Genomic DNA, 27,212 nt, shown 5'->3' with positions numbered 1-27,212 from the left:
TCGAAGCGTAGATAAAAATCAAACATCCGGAGTCTCGAGGCGGGATGGAAAAAGTCCGAGGTTTGTTTCAACGATAATAACACTAAAATCTTTGGGGCCACTTCCAGCTCGCAACATCCGTTGCTGCAGCAGCTGGCCGAGACCTAATGTTGACTTTTCAACAACCGTAATACGTTACATAACTAATTTCAGACTCGCAATTACGTCTATGGCATGTAGATAATCGCCACTAAGGCCAGCCTTTCGCTGCTAATTCAGCCTGACGAGACGCGTTTTCGCAATAATAAGCACTTTTTCACTCCCATAAACGGGACCGGGTCAACCCCCCAGCCATCTATCCTCGTCCTTCCCTATCCCACCACCTTCTCGCCTATTTCAAGGCTCGCCGACTTACGGCCTAGGCCTCAAACGCTGTCATCTGTTTTTGTATACATATACATACCGTAAAATGTGTAATACCTATAGTTTATTCGAGAGCAAATTGAACCGTTCAAACGTCCGTGACCCACCTCTGCTCATTCAGCAATAAAAATTATAGATACCGTAGGTAGCGGGAGACGTTATTATACGTCCTCGGATCTCGCAGGACATCGATAGATTTTTTTTATCTGTTTTCGTTTTTGTTCCAAAAATTAGCATATGATGCCCGACTCAATGACCAGTTCTCGTGTTTCCTCCAAGACCACAATCCGTATCGCGTGAACGCATACAACGTAAATGTCTGAGAAAATCTGAGCTCGCACAAACGTGGGTACGAAAGGGACCGCGTTCAGGGAGCACACCACGGTGCAGAAGACCGGGGTAAGGCGGAACGGTGTTGTCGGCATGAGCGGGCATGAGATCAGTAAGGTAGGAGTGCCACGGTGAAGAGATACAGGTGCGCGCAACGGTGCGAGGATTCCCGGGACCACTACGTTCCCCGGTACCTCGTCCACCACCTCCCCCCCTTCATCGCGGCTCTTTCGCTGTTCGCTCCCGCTTCGTCCTTCCCGTAGCTTCGTTCGCGCTAACTTCTCTCCCTCGCCTCGCCTCCTCTCCCTTTGCTTCGCTCGCTCACCGCGAGCCTCGCGAGAATTTTAAAACGAGTTCGTGTCAGCGCACCGCGCTGCAGACGTCTGTTACAGTACAGGTAGGTAGGTAGGTAGGTAGGTTGGTAGGTATACGTGCGCAACCCACGTACAATGCGCCTCCAGTCCTCCACCCTTACCCCCCTGCCCCTTCTCTTCGAGGCTTCACGTACACGTGCGAACGTGGTACCAGTCTCACTGTTCGTTACCCTGCATCGTACACCGACGGGACCTGTGCAGAAGCCTTTTTCCGCGGTGGGGGTGAAGCGAAGGGCGGCTTGTCGGTGTGCGCGAGACTACGGCGAGGCCCTTGAAGCACGTACCGGCGGGACCGGAGTGATTTCGAGATCGTGCATCGCAGGTTCATGGGAATTAACTTGCCGCCTGACCACCACTCCTGCTGCAGGGCCCCCAGGTCCCGTCTATACGATATAAATCGCCTTTGCGCAAGCCATCTTTCGATGTGTGCAGCGGATTCCTTCCTGCATCGAACCTTTCTCCTTGGCAGCATGGGCCTCGCCTGCTTGCAGCAGCCTTCGCCGACTGTACATACATATAGGTATAATGAATCGCGTACGTGATTACGCAGCGCGGTAATTCCTCCGGGGTATCCTACTCCAGCGCCATTGTCGTTTCCTCGAGAACGCCTTTCTTGCGCACCCCGGTTTTTCCTCCTCCGTTGTATACATGTACCTGTTGTACGTGTGTACCTTGCAGGAATTCAACGGCAAAACCATCTCGTAGCTATTTCTCATCTCGATTTCCTGTCGCATGCTCTCGCGAGCATGCCTGCGGAAGACACAAGGCTCGGACAGCTTCTCCTCCAGCTGGCTTTCACGACGGTAGGTATACGAGAGGGAATCAAGCGGCTCCGCCAAGTGAGGAATTACCGCTCGTAAAAAGGACGGCAAATACGCGAAATAGCTTCCCGGGGATTCCCCGACGCGACTCGCTCGTCTCGAGCTCCTCCGACGCGGCTTCTGTACCCTCAACCCTGCGGAACTTATCTCGAGGTAGCGCCTGCCATATGCTACGAGCGCCTCTCATTCTGCAATTTCTCGAGATGGACGTCTCTATACCCGACAGTCAGCCGCGATCGGCGACGGCTATTAGCTGGTTGCACTGCAGGCGAATGACGATTTCTTCAGCGAAGACCGTTCGTGATAAAACTCACCTCGCTCTTCCGGCCATTTTATTCTTCCGCGCAAATACGAGACCTGCAGAACCGGATGGCGCGGCCGCCATTTTGGAGGGCATTTGGAGACTTACAGTAATGTAGAAAAAAAAGAGAGAGAGAGAGAGAGAGAAACCGAGACCGTTTCATTGTGTTTTTGCCACGGGAACGTCCGCGTTTCTTTCTAACTTGTTTACGCTCGTTGGTAAGGTATATGAATTCTATCGTAGTTGAAGCGAAGGAAGCGTGATGCCGGGGCATAATGCCCCTCCGTGAAAGAGAATATATACCGTGGAGGACGCGGTGAAACAGTCTCTCCCAAGCCGCAAAGTTCACGGCCGTCAGAGTCGCGGCGAGTCTCGATCTTGATTTGATCTTATCCGCGAGCCTTGCGTCGGAAGCGAGAATTGCCTTTGTCTCCGGTTTGTGTTAAGCCGCCACGAGTCCGTACGGCCGCCATACGTGTGCATGTACCTGCTCCGTGCTTGGCGCGAAATTACCTCCGCGTATAATTTAATGCCACGGTTTATCCTGACGACGCGGAGACGTAACAACAATCCTCCTAGTTGTATACCGCATTCCGCTTCGTCTCCGCCTCGAACCTGGAACCGCATTCAAGTCTAGCGACTTGTTTTCCGCGGTGAACATCCGCGAGCCGGGAAGACAAAGTCTTTCTGCTGTGCGGCAGACCGTGGACGTTTCCGCCAGAAAGATAAACAGCTTGCTGCTACTCTCCACGGCTATACGGCAAAGAAAATAGTTATGTGGCTCACTTCGATCGGGGGAAAATTCTCGAATGCTTATTTGGAGTATTAGCGAGAGTTCCGGGGAAGCTTCGTCCCTCCAACGGCTTACCTCGGTCAATTCGTTCCTTCATAGGGCATTCGCTTTGTTCCTCGTTTTCTAAGTACCACCTAAGTCGTTCGTTCTAGTCGCTCCTCGAGAGAATTCTTGCGTGTCCTTTACCGCCGCGGTTTCAAGTTCGTTGCCCTTGCCCGTTGCTCCGCTGGATGCCAACTTGCGCGGAACAATGTTTCGCCATCTAGCGGAGACTTTATCAATCTCTTTCACCGGTGCAGTTCGTACGATAAAACTCGAAAGCAAAGAATGTACACAGGTATGTAGATCGAAACAGTCCAAGTACTTATTTTCTGGATTTCATCTCGAATGCTGACTTTCGCAATTAGTAACCGCGAGATGGTTTCGCCAGAACACGAATGACACGGTAATTATTATTGCAATGCCGGGATTATTAGTTTCGAAATATGCATAGTTGAAGTAACCCACCTTTTGGCACTCACATGCTTTGAAAATCTACTCTCATCAGTGCTCTAAACCGCTCTTGATACTTAATCCTGAATTCTAATTAGCACGACCAATCGTGCATCGGTGCTCGATAAATTCACCTGTTTATATTATTTCGCGCTGTAGTTTGCGGCAAAAATAGTTTATACGATCCTCAGCAGGGCTGCGGCGCTGTTCAGATTATTTGTCTGCGCCATCTTACGGAATGTTTTGTAACCAAGAGAGCACGGAGTCGCAATGTCGGCAAGTCAAAGTCACTTGGTCTCGTTGGAACGAAGTGTGTGATTTGCGGGTTGCATATAGCTAGGCGGATCGTTGCACCCATTTTCGAATGCTATCTGTAATTACTCTGCTATTTCCAAGTTCTACGTGCAGACACATGGCAGACAGTTTAACGACTAGTTCTTGAGAACGAAAAAGGTAGGTTATTCGGTAGGCGCGTGCTTTTCAAGCTCTCCCGCATCGCGGACTCTTTTTACCAACGTAACGCCCGAGTACAATTCTGGCGCCGAAATGTATAATAAACCGCATGTGGAGTCCCAGTGTCTATCTAGCGGTGACGCGTGCGGCCTAGTTTATTAATAAACATTGGATCGTGGGTGAAAAATAGGAGGAAATATTTTATCGGTCACGTTACGGATTGCTCGCAACGGGCTTATAATAGGCGCCAAAAATTTTGTCAACCAGCGCGAAGGGATAAAATTCCGCAGTAGTTAAACACGCCGTTTTCAAAAGCTATCGATCACGGCCCAGGGTTTGCCACCGCACCATCTGTTATCATCCGTACCCTCATCGCGTCTCTAAATAGTATCCCTATCTCATTACGTCTGGTTTTGTCCGCGGTGCGTGATCAAGAAGCGTGACGGGTTCGATTGCCAGATGAATTACGTAAAATCATGAGCTTCGAATTTCCACAGAAACGAAGAGAATGCGTCTTCGACGATCCGTATCTCATCTCACACGCTCACTGTTCCAATCTGCGGATGATTTTCATTGAAATATCTCTGCCGCTGTTGTTCCTTGTCAAACATCCCCTGAAATTGCGCTGACGTTTCGACCGCCGGAAGAGCTTCGCTGGTTCGACCATCGATTGCCGGGCTCTCGGGGAAGCTCAAAGTACCAACGTACCGCGCTTCGCCTCGTGTAGCGTTGGCTTTGCATCTGGTTTTGGTTCGGCGCATGCGCCGAGGCGCGCTATTCGTGGGCGGATGAGGGACAGCATAGGTCTACTAAAGCGGGAGTGAGAGGAAACCAGGTGGTGGCGGCGACGGCGGCGTTGTTGGAGAAGGATGAGGAGGAGGAGGAGGAGGAGGAGGAGGAGGAGGAGGCGAATGGAAAGGCAGGCTGGCTGGTCGACGACTGGCGGCGAGTCGAGCCTCGTTGGCACAGAAAACATGAAAGTGTACGCGAGTCGGACGAAATGAAAGCGCGCTAGACGGTCGAAGGTATAAGCCAGAGATTTGACGGTACAATAACAATCGAATTTGAAAACGCGAGGGAGCGACTGGAGTGCCGGAAATCGAGGAGGGACCGCGACCCTGGGCGAAGGGTGCGACGTAGAGAGCCGGGAACCCGGACACGAGGAAGGGCGAGGACGGTCGGGAGCTCACTCTTTCTCGAATTCGAATCAATTGGAAATCTGTCGAAAAGGCTCCTGGACTCACGGCCCTGCCGCCCCGGAGATGCCGTCGGAATTAGTGCCCCGGGTTCACAGGTGTTTTGTGTCAACCGTGCAGGTGCCAAGTGCGGTTATCAATTGGTGAGAATCACCTGTCGCTGCTTCCTATCGCGACGCTTTATTCCAGGCGGCCGCGTTTCAGTCGGGATAGTGTGAACCAGTGCCTGCAGTGATAACCGTCCTCTTCCAGCTACCGATCACCCCGTTTCTTCGTCGCCGAGTATAACACACGGTGACAATGAAACGACCGATCGTTATCTCGCGGTGGTCAGGAATCTTTCTCGTTCTGTTAGCGGAGGTAAGTTACACGTTACAGACATCGTCGATTGGTCAATTTTTTGCGCTCCTATACGCTCCCCGATTCACCTACAACCTTGTTTTGCTTTTCGAAATACTTTCTACCGTGGCTCTTGAAGATCGATCGTGGCTCCCCGCCGAATCGATCAATTCTCCAGAATCGATTAACATCGAGTCAGATCGTCACCCTGCGCCTTTCGAATTAGACCATCGTTTCGCGCTTGGAATAACTGTCCCGGCCAAGAATTGTGGGTAATAAATTCCGAACCTTCACAGAGTCCGAAATATTCCCGAGGCCGTATTTGCACAGAACTTGCCTAACTGTATGGGAAATTTGGCAAACCCTGACCTGACCGAAGGAACGATTTACAGCTCAACGTTAAACTTTATAACCCGCTTCGGCTACCTGCGGAGCGTCTGACCGTAGTGTAGGGAGTTAGTATACCTCCGCTCACTCACACCACTTGGCAAAGCACGACACACTTCGTCTTTAACCGCATACGTACACTGCCTCAGGGTCTTAGCCACGGCAGGTAAAAGCAGACACACGGAACAGGCAGATGGAGGCATATTATCGATACCTAGGACTGCCTGTTTGGCTCCTATGCAAACTGACGTAGGTGACTATAGGTGTGCACGGACTTGGTTGACTGAGCATTGCATAACGTGAACGACTTAAATGCACGATATTTGAAAAATTATGTTTAGCTCCGCTTGGAGACTATAACGGAACGCCCAGCGTCCCGAGGAATCATTACAGCGGATGTTGTGGGTGCCAATTTTCATTTTTGTGCCCGCAACGTAAATCGATGGCTCACGATCTTCCTCGGTGATTATAATTCTGTAGGTAGAAGGTACCAGATTCGGTGCAAGCCTGTGCGTAGACGGAGAACGGCTTGCTCTAACAATCGCGTACGAAGGTTACTTTTACAACGGCTGGTCTACGTCGAGTTTGGAATATGATCCAGAGATCAGGCCCGCAGCTTCTCAATCGTTTCAATCCGCTGCGGGAAGTCGAATCTGAGTACATCGCGTTGGGTTAATTAACGGCGTTAGATCAATTGGAGACCAGATGGAACCGTTCCGATTTGTTCGAGCGATCGATGGCGGCGATTTTCAGTTTTGCGTCACGTCAAATCGAACTTTCCATCAGCTCTGTCCAACCGTGGGAACATTCTAATGCAGCTTTCGATTAAATTTGACAGTCGGTACGCCGTGCTGGGGAATTGTACACTCCGTAGCCTGATTGCTAGAAGTGTGAAATCCGCGGAAGGCTGTTGTACGTTAAGGCGTAGAGAACGTTATCGGTTTTTTATTGTTGGAAAAAGGATCGGTGGATGGGCGAGGTGTCCAGGTTACTCTGGACAAATACGCTGGTCTTTCGACAGGTGAAAGAACTCCGCACTCTCTCACTGAGTACAGTTCACGCGCGTTCAGTTGGGACAGCGATAAAGGCCTTTCGTAGTAACCCAACTCTCCTGGTACGAAAGAGTTGGACGTAAGTGCGTCGTTTGATAGCTCACGCATATCAAATGAGGTGTAAAGTCCCATGATCGATCAGCCAGACAGCCAGCGGGCTCGATTCGAATCCCATTTCGGCACTGTCGAATTTCAGTTCTTTACGTCTTCATCGTTCGATTAAATCCTTGGGATCTCTCGAATTCCGCTTTTATTCATTCCTCTCGTTTTTCTCTGCTTACCGCGACCTTCGCGCGTATATTACTGGAATCGAGTATAGGTAGCCTACTGATTTACTGTCCACGCACAGGTAATTGACGAAAACGAGATTCGCGAAGTCGTACAAATTTATATAAAAACATAGTGATTTATCCATCGTCAGCGATTGTCGATGAATGCTTGGAGCAAGCCATGTCGAATTCGGCGTTGGTCGGATTTCAATCTCTTCAGGATCGTTATAAATTTTCAGATTTTTCAACCGAGCCAAAGATCAGGTCATTTTACCGAAGTCTGGTAGCTGGTCCATTTTACTCAAGTTTTTTCAGAAAACGATGACGCTACGCTTAAATTTGTACTTTCCCTGTTAGTCAAAGTTACATATTGTTTCTTTTTCCTCGACACGACGACGTGTGTTTAACAGGCCCTTGTCCGACTGTTCAAACGTAATCTATCGTTTGTTATTTGAATTCCGAATTGAAAGAGGTTCCATCCGACAACGAAGACAAGAGGTTCAACAATGTATCAATGAGAAGCGATCACCAACAGCCGGTGGTTTCATTCATTCTTATTAACTCCAATCCACTTGTCTCTGCATTGAAACGCGATAAGTGGATCCGATATGAAAACCGGCGAGACAATCGCAGCGTCGAAAGTTTCATGTAACGCCACAATCGTGGTAAAAAAAATATTTTTTTGAACATACCGCCGGGTATTTGGCCATGTACGCGACTCGTTGTCGCGTTGAAAACAGGTTATCCTCTCGCGCGGCAAATCCGGTTTCTGGAATATCCTTTCGTTGTTCGAAAACAGCGTCCTCCGTACTGACTTTGAAGCGTATTTTGCACCTGCTGCACTTCAACGCGTCGTCACGCATATTATTAACGCGTTACAACAGCGGGTTCCTGACCAAAGGCCTCCTGAGCAATTCCGCGGTATAATCGAGATCTTGGCATGTTTACCGCGGTTTCGAGGAAGCCTCTCGTCTCGAAACTGACCTCGAGAAAGATGCCGAGCTAGGATAGGTGTAGTCTTGCTGCTTCTCCGTTAAATTATACCTCCAAAAATTCCCCGATCGCCAACATCTTCCCGTTTAATTGCGAATAACGACCCTAGTGCGGTTTTACCGCGGACCTCGAAGGCGGTCGCATGACTTAAGAGAATGCGCGTAAGAAGTCAATCGGCGGAGTAAGAAAATGCGGCAACGCGATAGACGCATCGTAGATATTTGGCGAAGACAGCTGAGCGAGAGAGAGACACCGAGAGAAAGAAAAGCTCCGGCTTCTTTGGCCCAGAATGCGGGGCGGATGACCGTAGCGTGCTAAAATAAACTCCTTCGACGGCAGTCGGAATCGTTGGATAACGAGTGAAGTGTCTCTTTCTGGGACCCGTGTTCCCGGGTCATGGGGTCAGCGGGTCAGAAGCAGCGTTTCGGGTCCCGGGTCCCCCGAGGTGGGAAAAGCGCACGTTTGTTCATTCAGGCATTCGTGCGTCTGCTCGTTTTCTCATCTCCGCTTTCTGCCGTTGCCGCTTAACAGGGAAATGTGACGAAACCGCTGCGGAAACAAGGCTGACGGTCAGACGGAAATCCCGAGCGGATAACGAGGCCGAGTCATCGCTGCATTTCTTTCTGCACCTTGCGGCGAACAGATGTCGAGTGTGAAGATGATATCCGGCCCTTGGACTGGGAAGGGATGCGCGTTTGATCTCGTTCGAGTCGGCACGGACCTTTCGAATAACCTGTTATTAATAAAAAAATATATATAAATTGTACATTATCAATCAAACCCTCGGGCATGTTTGGATATTGCCATGACCACTGTTTAATTTTAGGAATGTGAGATATGTTCACTTCACTCACGCCCGTGCCAAGACTTGACCTTTCAAACATTGATTCCACGTATTTTTAATTTTTATGTGGCTAAAAACTAGTTTCCATTAATCGCATTCGAATTCTTTCTAATATTGTGGTGTCAAAAAAAAAGATATTCTATAAATTTTGATCTAAAGACAATTGATTTATTCATGGAATACGAAATCGTGCGTTTTTTTTTGTATTACGTCATGTTCCTAATTTGTACGACGTGTGAGAAATAAAACGAAACTAAGGAAAAAAGAAAAAACACCGTATAGTTACTCGAGCTAGACGTTAAGTCCTGTCGTAGATCGTTCCGTAGATACGATACTCTAATCAAGAAAACGAGCAAACGTGTGTCCTTATTTAGAAAAAAGAAAGAACCGAGCTGCTTTGATGATTAACCGGAAGGCCAAGGAAGTTTTGAACTTCCGTTATAATTACATCACGCGAGATACCAGGCCCACTTTATCTTTGAACTGTATACACATAGTAAACAGTCACCGGTTGATTTGTTTATTTAATTCTAACTTTCGAATCAACCGTCTCGAAGATAACATACGCAAATAAAAGAATTTAAATTAGTATTCGCCGTCAATATTCGTCTAGTTTGCGTACAGTATTCGTCAATAACGCAGCAGACTGAAACATAACACAGAAGTTGGATACGGAAATCGCCGCGGCCTTCGCATTGCAAGTAAAAGCGTGAAGGTTGTCAATTTTTTTTTTTTTTTTTTTCTTTACCCTGAACACCAAAGCTCAGATTTTCGTAGTTCTGTGACACATATTATTTTATACTAGGTATACAAACTAGGCAAAGGTGGTTTTATATTCGCACGTAGTTGCAAAATCGCTAGTTTTTAATCCTCCGGTTTGTGTACACTGTTAAAATTTTCCGAACGTAGCTTCCTACACTGTATTGGAAGTTTTATTCCGATACGGAAGAGTGAATTCACCCAACACTTACTATATATTCATTTTACAACTACAATCAATTCACTACACAATAAAGTGAATTCGAATGATTTTTTTCGTGTTTTTTCTTATAAATTTTACAATTAGTAACATCAGAAACTTTGTTGTAAATTTGTCACAAGTATATAGTAATAATTTACGTCGCTACACCGAATTTGTAAATTTGCAAGCTGATTTTGTATATTTACAACACTTTTGTACAGTGTGGTAAATTTACAATAATTTTTAGTGACACAAGTCTGCCGCGTGGACCAAATAATCTGAGCAGTTAGTTAAATGCGTGAATCGTGCGCGGTTAATTATATTATATCCAGCATGCGCAACGGAGCGTCTATACGCAACGCGGTCAGCTTTTGAATTCATTCGAATTGCTTAACAGGGAAAGCGAGCCACGCCAGTCTCGTGCAATACGCGCAAAACTGAGCTGCTAAAATTTGCAAGGTTGCACGTTGGTCAAGCCGACCGCGTTGAATTTCAGCTTGTACACGCGAATCAAAGTTGGTGTGTGCTCCGAGCGCTGATGCGTTATGTAACGGTAAACTGCAGCGAGTAATTGCAGGGCTAACGATTTTATGTAACTCGACTCGCCTGCTCCACCTACGTATAGGTAAAGTACGCCTCGATTGCGATCGAGTGATAAATTTTCCAAACACTGAGTAAATCTCGGCTGCGCTTCGAGCCCGGGAAAAATTAGAAAATCTAAATTCTCACGCGCGTTCATTTCGTTCGCAAAGGGGTTCGACCGCGACTCAATCTGCACTCGAATACGGAAGCGGGGAAAGCGGCGAAAGCCGCTTGTTGACTGACGCATGCGACGATGTCGAATGTGCCGCGTTAATAGCGATTGTACAATGATCGTTTAGCTATGATCGTACGCGAAGCCGAGCAGGAAACGACGCCCGAAAGTTCAGTGCTACACGGAGAGAATAAAAGAGCAGGTTTTACTCAAAACTGTAAGAAAAGAGGGACGCGTCGAGGTTTTATTGTAAAATATACACCGCGAAATGCAGAATTTACTATAAAAATGGTGAAAACTACCGTGCGCAAAGTGAAATATTTCACGTCAATGGTAAAAATTACAGCTGCCATGGGTATTATTTGCCAAAAACCTTGAACTCTTCCTCTTTTCCGGCAGTTTTGAGAGTAAAATCTGCACTTTTCATTCTCTCGTTGTAACTAGCGTGCCCGCGACTTGTCTTTTCTTACGCATAAATTTATCACTGGGAGCTTGCGGAATCGGCTGATTTTGAGCTTGCGGCTCGAGCGGATTGTATCTATAAATTGAACGAGCTCGTTGCTTTTACGCATTGAAGAAAGATTATACGTTTCCTTGCGGTTTACATTTCCCAGCTAATCAACCGACGGGGATTTTCGCAGAAGGTCGGATCAACGGAGCTTTAATGATTTCGCTTTATTAAGCAAGGAAAACGCCTCTGCCACTGCCTTGCAATAATCGCGTACGTATATCGTGGCGATACACTATATGCTTAATTACCGCACATTATACCGAAGAACAATGAGTAATTTGTATACCATCTAAGTACGCGTGAGAAATATCTAATTACAACGAATCTGCTCCTTACCAACGTCTACATTTGTATAATAGAGACTGCAGTTCCGTTACGCAAACCGCAAACATCCTATCTCGTAGCTTTGTTTTGCACTTTCAGTTCAGCGAATAAGCACTACCGGAGTAAGCGATAGATCAGCGGCTACCGGAAATGGTAACGACACACGTTCAGAGAGTAAACTTGTCGTCACTGCAGATTTCGGACAAACGTTAGACAGATGAGCGGCCAAATATTAGCACAAGCTGTGTTCGTTTTGCTTTTATCTGAGAATATTTTTTACCGACAATAATCGTATCGTATAATAATCGCACGTGAAATTGCCGTGGCATAATTTTGTGGTTCTTAGACGACAAATTGGAGAGGTAAAAACGAGTCGAAGAACACGGGTTTAGGTGGAACTACGGAGTTAACGAAGTTCACAGACTAGTCTTTTGTCCGTCGTCCGAACAAGGTGTAGAAATCTTATTTTCATGTACGAGTACAAACGCGTAGGCAAATATAACTACTACTTGAGAAACCTCGTGAGACACGCCCGCAGGTTAATTACGAGAATTCCGCGTCGTTCTCGCAGTGACGGGACCTGCAAATATACACCCAACTTATGCCCATCTTAATAAACATTAAACACGCACCTGCGTTAACATTTTGCTCGACGATAAATTGTAAACGCGATTCACCATTCTACGGTTTACTCGCGTATACGCGATCGGCCGTCTAATTAAATTAATCACGATTATCATAGATACAGAACCGTAATACAAGGCGTGGTGTAAGCCAGGCAGTCGCTCCATAAGCTTATACCAACACGCAACGAATGGTTGCGTAACTATACTCAATAGCGAGAGAACGTATCGTTCGTTCATTTACGATCTACCATGTGCCTAAGTCACTGTAGTTCTTTGTATTCCGTGCCGTCGCAAAAACAATTAGCAGTTAATGAAAATCCTGATACCGGTTTACGAGACGCATTTGTTTTGATTGTTGAGATAAAAAAAAAAAAAGAAGATGACGGAGCAAATTAGTCGAAAACTGTGTTGAAACTCAAACTTCAATTACATACCGAATGAACAAGGTTCAATCGTCACATTTCTAGATCTACGAGCGTCGCAGGTTTTTAATCGCAAGAGTATCCGTCTCCTTCCTTGTCCTCCTTCTCATCCGCTTTGAGATAAAAATGAAAAATCTCCATAAGACAAATTGCGGGGAGTTCACCGAAGGGCGAAGCGAGGTGCTTCGTCTCCGAGCCTGACTAGCGGAACGAAAATCTGAGTCGTCTGTTGCTGGCTACACCTCAGATCCTCTCACGTAGCTCTCGACCCCCGGTTGACGGAGGGTGGACTCGGCGTCCCTCGTTCCTGGATCTTGTTCTCCCTCCCGCGCATCAGGGCTCGGTATTCCTGCAGTCTAGCTCATATCGATCCCTCCTGCCCTCCTTGCCTCCCTTCCTTCTGCCGCCCACCCCTCGGTGCTAGAGAGGTCCCAGGCTTAATTGCGAGAAGAATCAGAGGCGGACGAGGCAGGCCGTCTGCCGTTGCATGTGTGAAAATATCCCGGGGGAAGAGAGAGAGAGAAAAGGAAAAGAATGAGTGACAGAGAGGCGGGAGAGAGAAACCGCAGGAGATGAAAAACGAAATGCTCAGCCTGAATTTCGAGCCGAGAATATAGCGGAATTCATCTAGGCACATGTGCATCGTCTGCGGGATACGTATCCGCAGCATCCGACGTACAGCCGCGTCTGCATCGGTCCGTCAGTCAGTCGGTTGTACGGGCAATGTTATGCCGGAAGTCGCCGACCGGAAGTTGAAAGGCCGTAGTAAAGAAGCGTCAGTTTTGCGTAACGCCACTGTCGAACAGGTGTATATATATCCTCTTTATGCTCGTATGCATTCCGCCGTCCGGGTTTCGATGATCCTTATAAGAGCAGAACATCGGCTGGTCGAATGATCGGGAACTGCGATCTAGGTATAATTATTTCTTCACCGCGCGAGGTATTGCAAAACGATCGTGAATAATCGCGAGTGGATTATAACTGCTTCATTATTTACAGCGCGAATGAATAATACAAATGCTTTGCAAGAAAAACCGTAACGATTCGTCGAAAATCCTCCGGAAATCGGTTATATCGCGTTAAATGCGGAGCGCTGATTCAGCGCTCGGTTTTCATACGGATTATTTCCAAAGCCCCGTGGAATCGATCCTCATAATTATTAAACAGCGAAATCCTGTGGCTTGCTTACCGCTTTTACTCTATCGCAATTATTCGTCCGAAGTAATGACTCGCTTCTGGTTATTCAGCTACGGCCGGCCGGCTGCGGAGCATTAAACAGCCGTCTCATCACTGCGGTCGATTCTTGCTGTCGGGTTCGTTATCCAATTGAAACCGGGCACATCCTGCAGTTGCTCAACAGGCTCGGTTAGGCCACCATATCCGTACATTCGCATTCCTACATTATACATACATATTGTTACAAAGGGTGAAATCACCCGTTAATGATCCAGTAGTCATCATAGATAAGAGACGTTTATAAACCTCTTATGTCTTTAAAAAGAATAAGGTTGCTGCGTCAACCAACATTATTGTAAAAACAGTCTTGTTTCAGACTTAAAACGTGAAACACGTATCTTGCAATTAAAGCTTTTTCCCAACATTTGATTACGCCTTTGATTTTGGCTCATTAATTAAGCTCACGAATCCATATTTATTTTCCGTAATGTCCAAGCACGTTACAACATGCATGTACATATAACACAGCGTTGTCATGGAATAATTAATTCCGGTAATTCCCGACTGTCCCTATCCCGGAATCACTTCAATTACTTATCTCAGCATTATCCTCAAACGCTGCACGCATATAATATGTATCAGCCGTGCGCAGGGGAGAGATACGGAAGAAAATTCATGAGCTGCACCCACCTGAGCGCGATGTATGCACGCGGATTAAGCCGTGTATTTATTTCTGGCTGCGTGCAAAGCATGCATACCTGTATACATATGTATATGCATATATAGGTGTACAGAATGTTTTACATATAGGTGGTTATACGTGCAACAAACACGACGTTGCAGGTTCATCGCCTCCCGTCGAGCTTCACCCACACCCGACACTCGGTGCTGTGATGTTGTTTAGCGTCTCGTAACGGGGATTTCTTTCTTTTTATCCCCCATCTTTCTTTTTCATACACACCGATTTTTTTCCCTCTTTTTATTTTATATTTTTTTTTGTTTTTTATGTTTACTTGTAATTTTATATTTATTACGCGGAAAGGTTACAGGTGTACGGCAACGCCGAGCCGCGTACGTTATAAACGAGCTAATTTTAAGACCCGTTAGAAAGCCCACCGGCACCTCCATTACAACGTATGCCTAGTGTACGTACACACGCACGGACAGTTGTTAAATACCTATTCTTGCATCGTCGATAAACAGTAACGCTACGGAGTGTAATATTACAAGCAATGGAGAAGAGTCCAAACTCTACCTGGTGCACGCGCATGTGAGAACTCACATTCGCTCGTTATATTATTTCGAATGTGTTATACGCGCACCGTGTACACCGCAGACGTCATATAATATTTTTTTCGTTTTCCACATACACGTGCGTGTAATGATACACACCATCGACAACCGGCGAACGATCCTCGTGACGTCACACCTACTTAACGCTTTATTGTAATGCTTAATGCGTTCGTCGCCTGCAGCCGTCCGTTCTTATACCGCATGCCGTCGTACAATGGTGCTGGAATTTAGCCCACATAGTACGAACGTCCTGACTTAATTGTTTATACGAGCTGAAACAATATCGCGTGTCGCGTCGTTCTAGGTATGTAATCCAAGTACGGACTTTCAGCGTGCTCGTCGTTCACGATCCGGGTCAAGAATCAAAAGGCTCTTGATGGACCGGATTGTGATTATGGTTGTTGCGGTACACTTTTGCTATCATTTCCCTTGGTCTTTTACTTGCGTTTTCAACGGCGATCGAAAGCTCGAAAGATCTTTTCCCCCAGTAACTGGCGGTGAGAGGGTCCTCTACATGTGGCTTCTTATCCTTCTTTTCAGGTGACGTACTCGACCGATTTGGCGATCGAGATACCGGGAAATCTGAGTCAAGGGGACTCGTGGTACAGGCTCGATTACAGTCCGGCGATCGGTTATCCGCCGCCGAACACGAGGATATCGTCGGATGAAATTGGCGACGAGATCAAATTCACGAACGTTCTTCCCGGTACAAAGTACGAGTTCTGGCTCTACTACAGCAACTCGACGCTCAACGACTGGCTCACGTGGACCGCCTCGATAACTACAGGTCATTAATTAACGTCCGTTCTGCAGTGTATAATGGCGTTATGATAAGTGTTAAGCTAAACGTGCCTCGGAGCTGAAGCAAACGTGGAAAAGTACTTTGGTCATCGGCCCTTGCCGGTGACGAACGTTTCCACATTCGATTCCCGGCTACTTACCGTTAGCACTAGCTCAAACCTGATCGATGTAATAATTTTCAGCACCCGATCCACCCTCGAATCTCACGGTGACCGTTCGCAATGGAAAATCGGCTACCGTTTCTTGGGCTCCACCCGCGCAGGGTAATTATTCCGGATTCCGACTGCGGGTTCAGAGTTTCAGTGACACGAGTAGTCCCAAGACAAGCCTTGTTCCGGCCGATGTGGCCACCTATACATTTCAGGATCTCATACCCGGAGCTACATATTCTTTGCAGCTGTTCACCGTGCTCGATGCGAACGAGAGCGTGGCCTACACGAGCAGGAACTTCACGACCAGTAAGTCATTGACGCTCAATTTTCACGTCTTCTATGACGGCGATAAAAACATGCACGGCCATCTTGTAGGATATATTTTTCAACAAGTTGGATGACTAATCGTCATCATCTCCCTTGTTCTTCTTACACTTACAGTGTTGTTTATCGTTCGGATCGAAGCCTCGCGATGTTTGTTCGCGCGATCAGCAACTGTCGCAATATTTACGGATTTATCTGACCGTCCGTTTATTTAATCAAGTGTTCTTGCTTTCTTGCACCATATTCGCTTCTCGATAAAGTGTTTGAGAAGCCTTGACGTCTCGAATTTCGGCAGATGACCCCTAACGGCTTAATGCTCTCAATCCCCAGAGCCAAATACACCGGGAAAGTTCATCGTTTGGTTCCGAAACGAGACAACGCTTCTGGTGTTGTGGCAGCCGCCGTATCCAGCCGGTATATACACCCACTACAAGGTGAGCATCGATCCACCGGATGCGATCGAGTCCGTTTTGTACGTCGAGAAGGAGGGCGAACCCCCGGGACCAGCGCAGGCTGCATTCAAAGGCCTCGTTCCAGGTGAGTTTCCACTTCCAAGGAGCAGCAATCGGCGTTAAACGCCGGACGCAGCTTCGAATCTTCCGTTTATTTATTCCTTCAGGAAGAGCCTACAACATATCGGTACAAACCGTGTCGGAGGACGAGACTTCGGCCCCAACGACCGCCCAATATCGAACAGTTCCGCTTCGCCCGTTGAACGTCACTTTCGATAGAAGGTACCTGACTCCGACGTCTTTCCGAGTCCTCTGGGACTCCCAGAACGGGACGTCCGAGTTCGACAAGTACCAAGTGTCTCTGGCGACGAGGCGGCAGACTCCGGTCACCAGAAGCCGGGACGATGAGAGGTGGCTCGATTTCAAGGATTTGGAGCCCGGAAAGACCTATCAGGTGATTGTAAAGACGGTGTCTGGCAAAGTCACCAGCTGGCCAGCGACCGGGGATATAACGTTGGGTGAGTATCGTCGCAGGAAGGGAATCCTCGTGTTTTCATTGCGATTGTCATGACTAATTGCACTTTCTTCAGAACCGTTACCTGTCAGAGATCTCCGAGCTGTGACGGATGAGCAGACCGGAATGGTCGAGGTCTCCTGGACTCCAAACAACGCTAGCACTCAGGACAGCTACAAGCTTTCGTACGACGAAGTGGAAAGACTTACCGGCGATACGACGTCTCTGACAGTCGATAAAACGAAGGTAAAGGTATCGACACGCTTCGCAGAGTCGAAATTTCTGGCACAAAGCCAATTCATGTCATGCATTTACGGAATTTTCACGATGAAACGATAGCGTAATAGGTGACGGTTGTGAAAATTTAAGGTGACGTTGGACGCGCTTCTTCCGGGTCGGAACTACTCGATAAGTGTCCAGGCTATGAGCAACAAGGCTGAATCAGTTGAGTCGGTGATATACCAAGTGACCCGACCGGCCAGTCCGATCATCGAGGATCTTAAATCGATCGAAAAGGGGCTGAACATATCTTGGAAGAGCGACGTAAACTCGCGTCAGGAGAAGTTCGAGGTTACTCACAACAGAAATGACACCGGGGAGAGTACGACGACCTCGACTATCGAGTCTCACATCGATCTAAAGGACTTGTTTCCGGGTGCAGGGTACGAGATTCGGGTCGTCGCGATCAGCCATGGCCTCAGAAGTGAGCCCCACGTCCACTTTCAGGCTGTCCGTAAGTAATATCAAAATTTTCAATGACTTCCAAATGTAACATCTCTCCAATGATTGGGTATTAAATTCACCTGTATACCTGTGACTTCTTCAGTCCCTCATCCGCCGAAGAATTTGAGCATTGAGAAAGTGCGGAGGAACGGGGTCGTCGTACGGTGGGAGGCACCGACAGATTCCATGTTCACGGAATTCGCCATTCGTTATCAAACCGAGGATGATACCACCTGGCACGATGTGGCGAGCTTGAGCAATACCGAGGCTGAAATAGATGACATGACACCCGGCGAACGGTACATCATCAGGGTAAACACGGTCAGCTTCGGGATCGAGAGCTTGGATTCGCTGCAAGTAAATCAGACAATTCGTGAGTACGAAATAATTGTTGACACGCGGAAGCAGGGAAAGAAAAATCTCAAAACCTTCAGCAGATTCTATGTAACGTGAATCTTTTTCAGAACCAAATCCAGTACTAAACATCACGCTGACTTCGGACTCTACTAATGTTACCTTGGAATGGCCGAGGCCAGAGGGCAGGATAGAGACGTATGTGATAAGATGGTGGTTGGTGAACGATAGCGATTCTATTCGCACTAAGAACGTCACAGAGAGTACGGTTTCTGCCGCTGCTGCTGCTTCTGGTCCGAAGGAAGGTGTGCAATTGAGGAAGGAACTGATTGGCGAGTTGACACCAGGCATGGAGTACTCGTTCTCGGTTTACACCGTGTCCTACAACCTGGTCAGCGACGTGACCAATCTCACTACGAGAACAAGTGAGTAGGATGTCTGCCTTGAGACGCTAAGTCATTCCGTATTTGAGATTTGCATGCAGACGTGCCTGTTTTTTTTTTACTGAGTTTTCAAATGACTGTTTGGTATGACGTGAAGTGTGGAATTGCAAATGAGTCGAATTCGTTTCGTTGCAATTAACCTGTTTTTCTCGCTTCGTGCAGTTTTCGATCATTCGGTGTTACCTTAACAAAGCACCGTGTTTTGCGCACGACTAATCGAACCATTGTTACGATATCAATAGTGGCAGCTGCAGCGAAGAAGAAATGAAACGAAATAGCGGAAAGATAATACAGCGGGAAGAACAGAATAAAGAAATGCAAATTCAATAACATTTACGTATCTTTAAAAATTCAGCTATCGATTCTAAACTTCGTCTTGTTTGTTCGTAACTTTACGTCGATTACCTTGTTAACACAGTGCCGTTAATCCAGTCCGAAGTCGTGGTTGTCATCGACCAAGATTACCCCGACTCATTGACCCTCCTTTACACACCGACGCCAGTACAGTCGTCCCGTTTCGATCTTTATCGGTTCAGTATCAGCGACTCGAACAACACCATTAAAGAAAAAATGGTTAACGATACCGAGAACAAGGTGACGTTCAGCGGTTTGACACCGGGAAAATTGTACAACGTAACTGCCTGGACGGTTAGCGACAACGTCGAGAGTCAACCGCTACTCAGGCAGGACAGATTATGTGAGTAGAAAACTATTCAGTTGATAAATAATAACTTCGGTAAATACTGTAATTATCCAAATCGCAATTTGGGTTGGCTCGCTGCAAATATCGTACAGGTGAGTCTGTGTCAGTGGTTTTATGTGCTTGGTGTTTAACTGCTCGAAAAATCAGCAGTCACGCTTTTCCTGTTGAAGTATCAGTTTCTTGAAGTGAAAACGTATCAAGAGTTCAATACAGAATCAGATCCGTTTTGGTCCGACCACTTACTAACTCAACTTTCGTCGTCTTCTCATAGTCCCTGAACGAGTGACGAGGATACACGCGGTGAACATAAACGATACGAGGATAACGTTGGAATGGGATGTGCCTCGAGGCGAATACGACGCGTTCGAAGTGCAGTACATAAGCACGGACGAAAGTCTGGAGGAGAGCCTGATCCAAAACGTGACAAATCGCAACTCGATTACCATAAACAATCTGAGGCCTCATCGCAATTACACATTCACGCTGGTCGTGATATCCGGAACCGAGTCGACCTTCTTGAGAAAATCAAGTCCGGTAAGCGCCAGCTTTACAACGAGCGAATCTTATCCGGGAAAAGTCGAGGTGTTCCAACCTTCGAACGTCTCGCCAAGCGACATCACCTTCGAGTGGTCCCTGCCGAGCCAGGATCAGAATGGAGTCATTCGGAAGTTCAGCATCACGTACGGACTGGAGGTGAGAGAATGAATGAATGAATATTTTATTGTATCCTAGAATTGAAAGAGAGAGACCGATATGCAGAGACGCGGTACATACCATTTTCTGAATTTCAATTCTGCGGTCGTTCAAAGAACGAGGAAAAAATTGGACTCACAGTATTTTCCATCCCAATTTCAGGGCTCGACTCACACGCAAGTCAAGGACTTCAAACCGACCGAGTTGCAGGGCGTGATCAAATCGCTGATACCAGGAAAGACGTACATATTTCGAATCCAGGCGGAAACGAGGATCGGCTTCGGGCCGGAGGTCGTTTGGAAACAAAAAATGCCAATTCTGGCGCCTCCGAAGCCTCCGACTCAGGTCGTACCCTCGGAGGTATGCAGAAGCAGCACCACCATCCAGATACGTTTCAGGAAAAACTACTTCAGCGAACAGAACGGAGCTGTCACTTCCTACACCATCATCGTCGCCGAGGACGACAGCAAAAATGCCTCCGGTCTGGAAATGCCCAGCTGGAAAGACGTCCAAGGTTACAGCATCTGGCCTCCGTATCAGGTAATATTCGACAACAGCATTCAGCCTTGAGGAACAGGGTATTTGACCTGAGGTAAAAAACTGATTGTAATTGGCGAATCAAATCCCGATTGCAAATCGCCGACAACTGAAGGTCACACGTTTTTGGATAAGGAAAATTAACAATGTGCCCACCAGTTGAGCTGTGGGTAGTTACGACGAAACGTGCATATAGACAAAGATTTCATTAGTATTCAATGGCTCGTTGTTTGCATTGAATTCAGCGAACGGCCGTCGAGCCTGCTCATGAATTCGCAATCCCTCTGGGGGGACTCGTGTGCTCATGCACGTTGCCAGAGCGTATTATACACGCCAGTAAACAGTACTGGTGAAGAAGACACTACTGATAATTTCATGTGATCCACACTCGCTAGTGTTGCCTCTGGTGCTGAGGTGATCGGAATTGATTAATCGCGGCAGGTGCATCATGGAAACACTGATTTATCTCGTTTCTCGTACGAGGCAACTGATCGTTCAGGTAGCCTTCGAATCTTCACAAAGCAGTATTATGCACGACGCGTTTCAGATCGAGTGTCTTCCGCCTCTCATCCGCTATTTCTTACTTCGACTATAACATTGCTCACTGGAATGAAACCAATTTTATATTATCCGCGCATTACCTTTGCAGGTAATGGAACCTTATTACCCGTTCAAAAATGGCTCCGTCGAAGACTTTACGATCGGTGGAGAAAATTGCGACGGTAAAACCGGCTACTGTAACGGCCCGTTGAAATCTGGCTCGACGTACAAAGTAAAGGTCCGGGCATTCACGGCTCCTGACAAGTTCACCGATACCAGTTACAGTTTTCCCATTCAGACAGGTAAGCTTGATTCCCGGTTCAATTTGTCACGACGACATTATAAATGAAAATAATTTACGTAAAATTTCTACTCATGTCTTTCCACAGGATTACTAGTCGCAGGTGAGATTATCGTCTTGCCAAACAGCATAAATTGTATATATTCGTTCTAGATGATACGTAGACGCACAATATAATGCTTTCCAAAAATTTTCTCAACAGACAAGGACAATACGGCTATCATTGTCGGCGTTACAGTTCCGATCGTTTTACTGCTGACATTCTTAGGGCTCGGTCTGATAATAAGACGAAGGAGAAGTCAAGGTAGAAAAACGACGGAAACACGAGTTACCGACGATCTATCGTTGCCTGGAAGTGTAATTGAGATAAGGTGAGTGAATGTGATTTCCCTTTGCGGAAATACGGCTTTCCTCAAACTAATACCACGAATTTCCGCAGCCGTCCAATACGGGTGGAAAACTTCGCGGATCACTATCGAATGATGTCCGCGGATTCCGATTTCCGTTTCTCCGAGGAGTTTGAGGAGCTGAAACACGTCGGCAGAGATCAGCCCTGCACGGCGGCCGATCTACCTTGCAATCGGCCGAAGAACCGCTTCACCAACATCCTCCCTTACGATCATAGCAGGTTTAAACTGCAGCCAGTCGACGACGAGGAAGGTTCGGACTACATAAACGCGAACTACGTGCCGGTAAGTAGATCCGGGTATAAAAAACCCGTGTACCGCCTCGAGGCGCAGGGAATTTAAACTCGCGATTTCCGACACATGCAGGGTCACAACTCGCCGAGGGAGTTCATCGTCACGCAAGGACCGCTGCATTCGACGCGCGGCGACTTCTGGCGAATGGTTTGGGAGAGCAATAGTCAGGCAATAGTGATGCTGACGCGTTGCATAGAGAAGGGAAGAGAGAAATGCGATCGTTACTTTCCCGAGGACACGCTTCCGGCATACTACGACGAGATTTGCGTCACTATGCTGAACGAGTGGCAATATCCCGACTGGCGCATAAGGAACTTCATGTTGTGCAAGGTGAGCGGTGCACCATTTGAAATCCAACGTTTTCTGGGCATAGATTTTTATTCCGAATACCCACGGTTGAACAGGGCAAAGTCGAGCGGGAAATCCAGCACTTCCACTTCATGACCTGGCCCGACTTCGGGGTTCCAAGCCCGCCGCAAACCTTGGCGAGATTTGTGCGAGCTTTCAGGGAACGCGTTGGGCCCGATCAGAGACCCATCGTGGTTCACTGCAGCGCCGGGGTCGGCAGAAGCGGCACTTTCATCACCTTGGACAGGATACTGCAACAGATTTTGGTATCAGATTACGTCGATATATTCGGCATTGTCTGCGCCATGAGGAAGGAGAGGGTCTGGATGGTGCAGACCGAGCAGCAGTACATTTGCATACATCAGTGTTTGCTTGCTGTCTTGGAAGGGCAGGACAACATCGGACCGATTAGGGAAATTCACGACAATCAAGGATTCGAAGGTAAGTGAGGAGACGTCTTCCAAGCGGCGCGGATACTTGTTGAAAGTGAAAATCATTTTATCGCTCACACTTACATATAATATTACGATACGATCTATCTTGGTGGCGGGATAACGGCCGACTGTCTTTAAAACCGCCAAGGAATATTGCTTCGTGGTAGCGGGTCGATTTTTTTTACCCTCGCTTCTTTTTCGAGCAATGGTCCAATTCGATAGTTTTCAAGTGACGATTAATTGTCCGTAATATAGCGAAGTCGGTCTACATATATTCGTATACTTGGCTCCTAATCTTACGTGGTGATGGCGCTTGGTTAATTACATACGTTACGGAACTGTGCGACCGACGTTGAAACACGAACGAAATTCACAAACCGGAGGGTATAGCTGCCGTATTAACGAATCGCTAAGTGGAGCGGATCCGCTTACTTCTGTACCTTTATTAATTTTGAATTTAGGGAAGAACCGAAGCTCTGTTGAAAATTCAAAGAACCCAGCCGAGGCTGAGAAGGAAAGGTGACCTTCAGACTCTGGTCATTCCTCCGACGAGGGTAAATTTCATTTGCTGTTTTTCATGCACGCTTTTTGTACACTAGATATGTGTGATGCATGCGCCTAACGAGAAATGTGAAGTGAAAGGAGAACAGAAATGAGTGGATAAACGAGTAACGCGATGCTTTCGCCATATTGGTTCTCACTAACAACCGTAACTCTGGTCCTTTGCTGTACTGATTCTCGACTACTTGACGTTCATTTGCGATTAGATTAGAAACGAATACATGCAGAGAGTATAATTTTGTCGTTATTGCATTGGGCATGGTTGTGGAAGGTGTGTAGGATAATCGTCGCGCGGAATTAATGAGAGAAACGAAAGATCCGAATGATTTTCAGATGACGAGGGCATAGCTGAGTCAGGAATGTAACGAGCCGAGCGGATTGTTATTTTTCCGTCAAAGAAATCTCTCTTTTACGGTATACCGCGGTTGGATCAGCGAAACGAAGAACGTCGAAGCGCGTCTCTTAGGGCACCCAAAGCCTGCTGTAATAGGCCAGGGTCACGGTAGAAAATAGTAATTTATTATTATAAAGAAAACTGCGTAGATGTTTCATCGGGCGATGAGTTGAAACGAAGGAAAATGACTGGTGAAAGAGGAAGCGTAATAAAAGTGGAAGAATTCGCAAACTTTGATTATGCTTTAGATATCGTCCGATATAGAGGTATATGTGAATTCAGAATTGAACATATCTGTGCTATATGTTGGCTGGTCCAAATCATTATTCGTGTACATAAATTATTAATATTTTTGTTGTTTTTATTTCTCTATTAATATCAATAATTGTAGAATGAGTATATATGTAATCGATTTTAGTTATGTATATTGATAAGTTTTATAATGTATGACTTTGGACGAGTGCTGGATATTTGAAAGATAAAATGGAAAGGAGGAAAAAAAAATTTAAACTTCATACTCGTAGATGCAGCTGATTCGGTTGTTACTTGTTTATTGGCAGCTGAATTTTTATCTTTCGGCAACAGGTTTTGTTTCTTATACTCATTTCTCTCTCTCTCTCTTTCAATTACACGGAAATACGAACGTCGAGAATCGCCATTGACTAGGTATTGCATAATACGGGGTAGAATAATTGTCTTAGCTGAGTTCAGAATTCACGTAATTTAATACGGTTCTATTATTATAATGATACACAATTACGAGTGATAATTATCAGTAATATTTTCACAGCCTTTGCTTAATGTCATTCATGGCTCGGATAAAAATTCGATCTGTGAAATCTTAATGCCGCGATAGTGAAAACCGGTGTGTAACGTATTTTTTTTTTTCGCGAATATAGATAGTGCAAAAAATCGGCATCGAACTGTTGCGGAAAAATTTTAATCCACACGATATACCGAATATGCAACGTTCAAAAAATGAATTAAGATCCGTCCAAGAGCCATATTAGACAACCTATGTAGAACGTAAGTATTTAAAAAGTGTCGAGAAAGGTGATTAAAGGAGAAGAGGGGTGAAAAAAAAATAACAATAATAATAATCAACAAAAAGTTTTAGTAGAAATTACATTGTTTGATTGATACTCGCTCGAGATAGATAAGTCGGTGGGAACAAGAAACTCGCATCTTCGTAGAAGCCATATCATTTTTATTGCAAGAAGAAAAAAAGTCAAGCGTAATAAATATCACTGTCTGTTACTGTAATGTATAAAAAAAATCGTAGATATACCTGTATATTACAGGCATACATAAATCGCGGCAATCGAATTTAAAAGTCGATGAAATATGATGTTGTAATATCTACCGATAGTGCAGTGTTTGCATACATCTACGGACGTACGTACTTAATTTTTTACTCCAATCGCACGTACCGAGTCTCATTTTTGAAGTATAAAATAGTCGAACACGTTGAATCATAGACTACCCGTCACCAAGCGGTGTACGTGTTTTTTTTTTTTTGTTTTTTTGTTGTTTTTGCAGGCAGAACGGTTCGGGATGTACTTACGTATTTGATTATTATAATATCGAGTTACCTTTTTACTACTGCGCAGGATCTCATTGTATAGTAATGAAATAAGGGTAACAAGGACATGCCTAGATGCAATTTATTCGGCGTTTCAGACTGACGACGTTTAGAGAGATTTTTGTACGCAAATCACAACGGTATCGTCACTGAATTTTCTCCGCGCTTTCTCAGTCCCCGTTTTTACAATTTGTTATTTTCTGGTTAAATGGACCACTGTATATACATATATACATTATACATGTACGATATAATATAATACAATATACATATTATTTGTATGATATCAATTGAAGGTAGTAAAAATTGTGTAATTTACCGAGAAATTATTATTACCATTTCGACCTGCCATTTCGAGTGGTACACAGCGATTATATAACGCTGATTATTACCACAGCTACGTTATAGGTGCATTTAATAGTTTTACTAAACGCAAAACTCCGGCTCGCGATAAATTGCTGACCGTCACACAAACACGCGCGCACATATATGCGTAAAATGAACGTACTTGTACTTAAAAATACTACACGTGGCGGGAATTGATTTCTCACGGTAATATTAATTTTGCAAACACCGGGGTCCAAGTTTCGAATGCAACGACTAAAAACCACATCGACCTCGTTCGCAAAATTCAATAGCAAAGATAATCTTGTTAACCAGTATTAAATCGTGGGTTAGGAGGTTATTCCAATGTTTAGCGCTAGGCCGATATACATAATTTCATTGCACATGTACATTCAGCTTAGTACGTATGTAATTTGTAAGGATTTATTCGGATTGAAAGAATATTATGCGAAAAGAAGAAGTAGAAAAAAAAAAATTAGATTAATATCAGTGGTAAAATCTTGCTGCTATTCACAAAAAATAGATGGAACAATGCGAGAATAAAAAAAAAAAAAAACAAACTTTTTTATACATCGGACAAAACTGAGGAACGATTTAAAAGGTCGATAAATAGTCTACTCGATTCAACTCAATTGCAAATCACGCTCACGGCGCTTCTGTCACGAGTCTCACGAATCAGGATGAGGATTTGCGAAAGGCAAGATTTGAAACTGGAAACTTTGAGTTTTGGCGAATTGATCATTAATCATCTCGTGCCGTCAAAGTCTTTGAAACGCCTTCCGAGTATTGGATTATGACAGAGAAAATTCAATAGCAAAAATTCATTCGCTATTTACCCATGCAAAATACGAACTGCATGTGACTCTTGTATTTGCGAAGCGCCCAAAGTGTAACGCATCCATGATATTAAACACGCTGATATTCGTATTGTAATTTATAATAATATTATTAGATTATTTAGAATTAAAAATATATTTGTTATTAATTGATTTATGATTTATAATAACTAGGGTATTTTATGTTATTCTGTGATAAAGTTTAGCTCTCGATCAACATAAACATGTGAGATTATATGCAACGTATAAATGTGTGTTAATTCGTTATAATACTTTCGGTTTATAGGAATGTGTACGTGTAAAATTTGTGCAGCTCATCATACAATTTCATACTTATGTCCTGAAAATAGAACTCCTATCA

The 27,212-nt window shown here is 45.6% G+C and overlaps 1 protein-coding gene across 6 annotated transcripts; it reads left to right on the top strand.

Annotated features, from left to right (window-relative positions):
- Positions 1 to 4,891: 4,891 nt before the first annotated feature.
- On the top strand, positions 4,892 to 27,097 carry LOC107222428 (tyrosine-protein phosphatase 10D). 6 transcript variants are annotated; one of them, XM_046744376.1, is made up of 20 exons: positions 4,892 to 5,522; positions 15,654 to 15,900; positions 16,097 to 16,372; positions 16,721 to 16,927; positions 17,010 to 17,360; positions 17,433 to 17,602; positions 17,726 to 18,089; positions 18,183 to 18,452; positions 18,544 to 18,858; positions 19,295 to 19,573; positions 19,851 to 20,272; positions 20,435 to 20,812; positions 21,459 to 21,651; positions 21,739 to 21,753; positions 21,853 to 22,021; positions 22,090 to 22,342; positions 22,424 to 22,681; positions 22,756 to 23,140; positions 23,595 to 23,687; positions 24,028 to 27,097. In XM_046744376.1, the coding sequence occupies exons 1-19, from the start codon at positions 5,463 to 5,465 to the stop codon at positions 23,654 to 23,656; spliced, it is 4,674 nt and encodes a 1,557-aa protein (XP_046600332.1). In that variant the 5' UTR covers positions 4,892 to 5,462; the 3' UTR covers positions 23,657 to 23,687; positions 24,028 to 27,097. The 6 variants fall into 6 exon arrangements, with proteins under 6 accessions (XP_046600332.1, XP_046600331.1, XP_046600334.1 ...); XM_046744375.1 differs by having other exon boundaries at positions 17,433 to 17,608; XM_046744378.1 differs by lacking the exon at positions 21,739 to 21,753.
- The last annotated feature ends 115 nt before the right edge of the window (positions 27,098 to 27,212 follow it).

The sequence above is a fragment of the Neodiprion lecontei genome, chromosome 6 (assembly GCF_021901455.1).
Source record: "Neodiprion lecontei isolate iyNeoLeco1 chromosome 6, iyNeoLeco1.1, whole genome shotgun sequence".
Lineage (NCBI taxonomy): Eukaryota > Metazoa > Arthropoda > Insecta > Hymenoptera > Diprionidae > Neodiprion > Neodiprion lecontei.
This window is presented reverse-complemented; position numbering and strand designations above follow the sequence as displayed.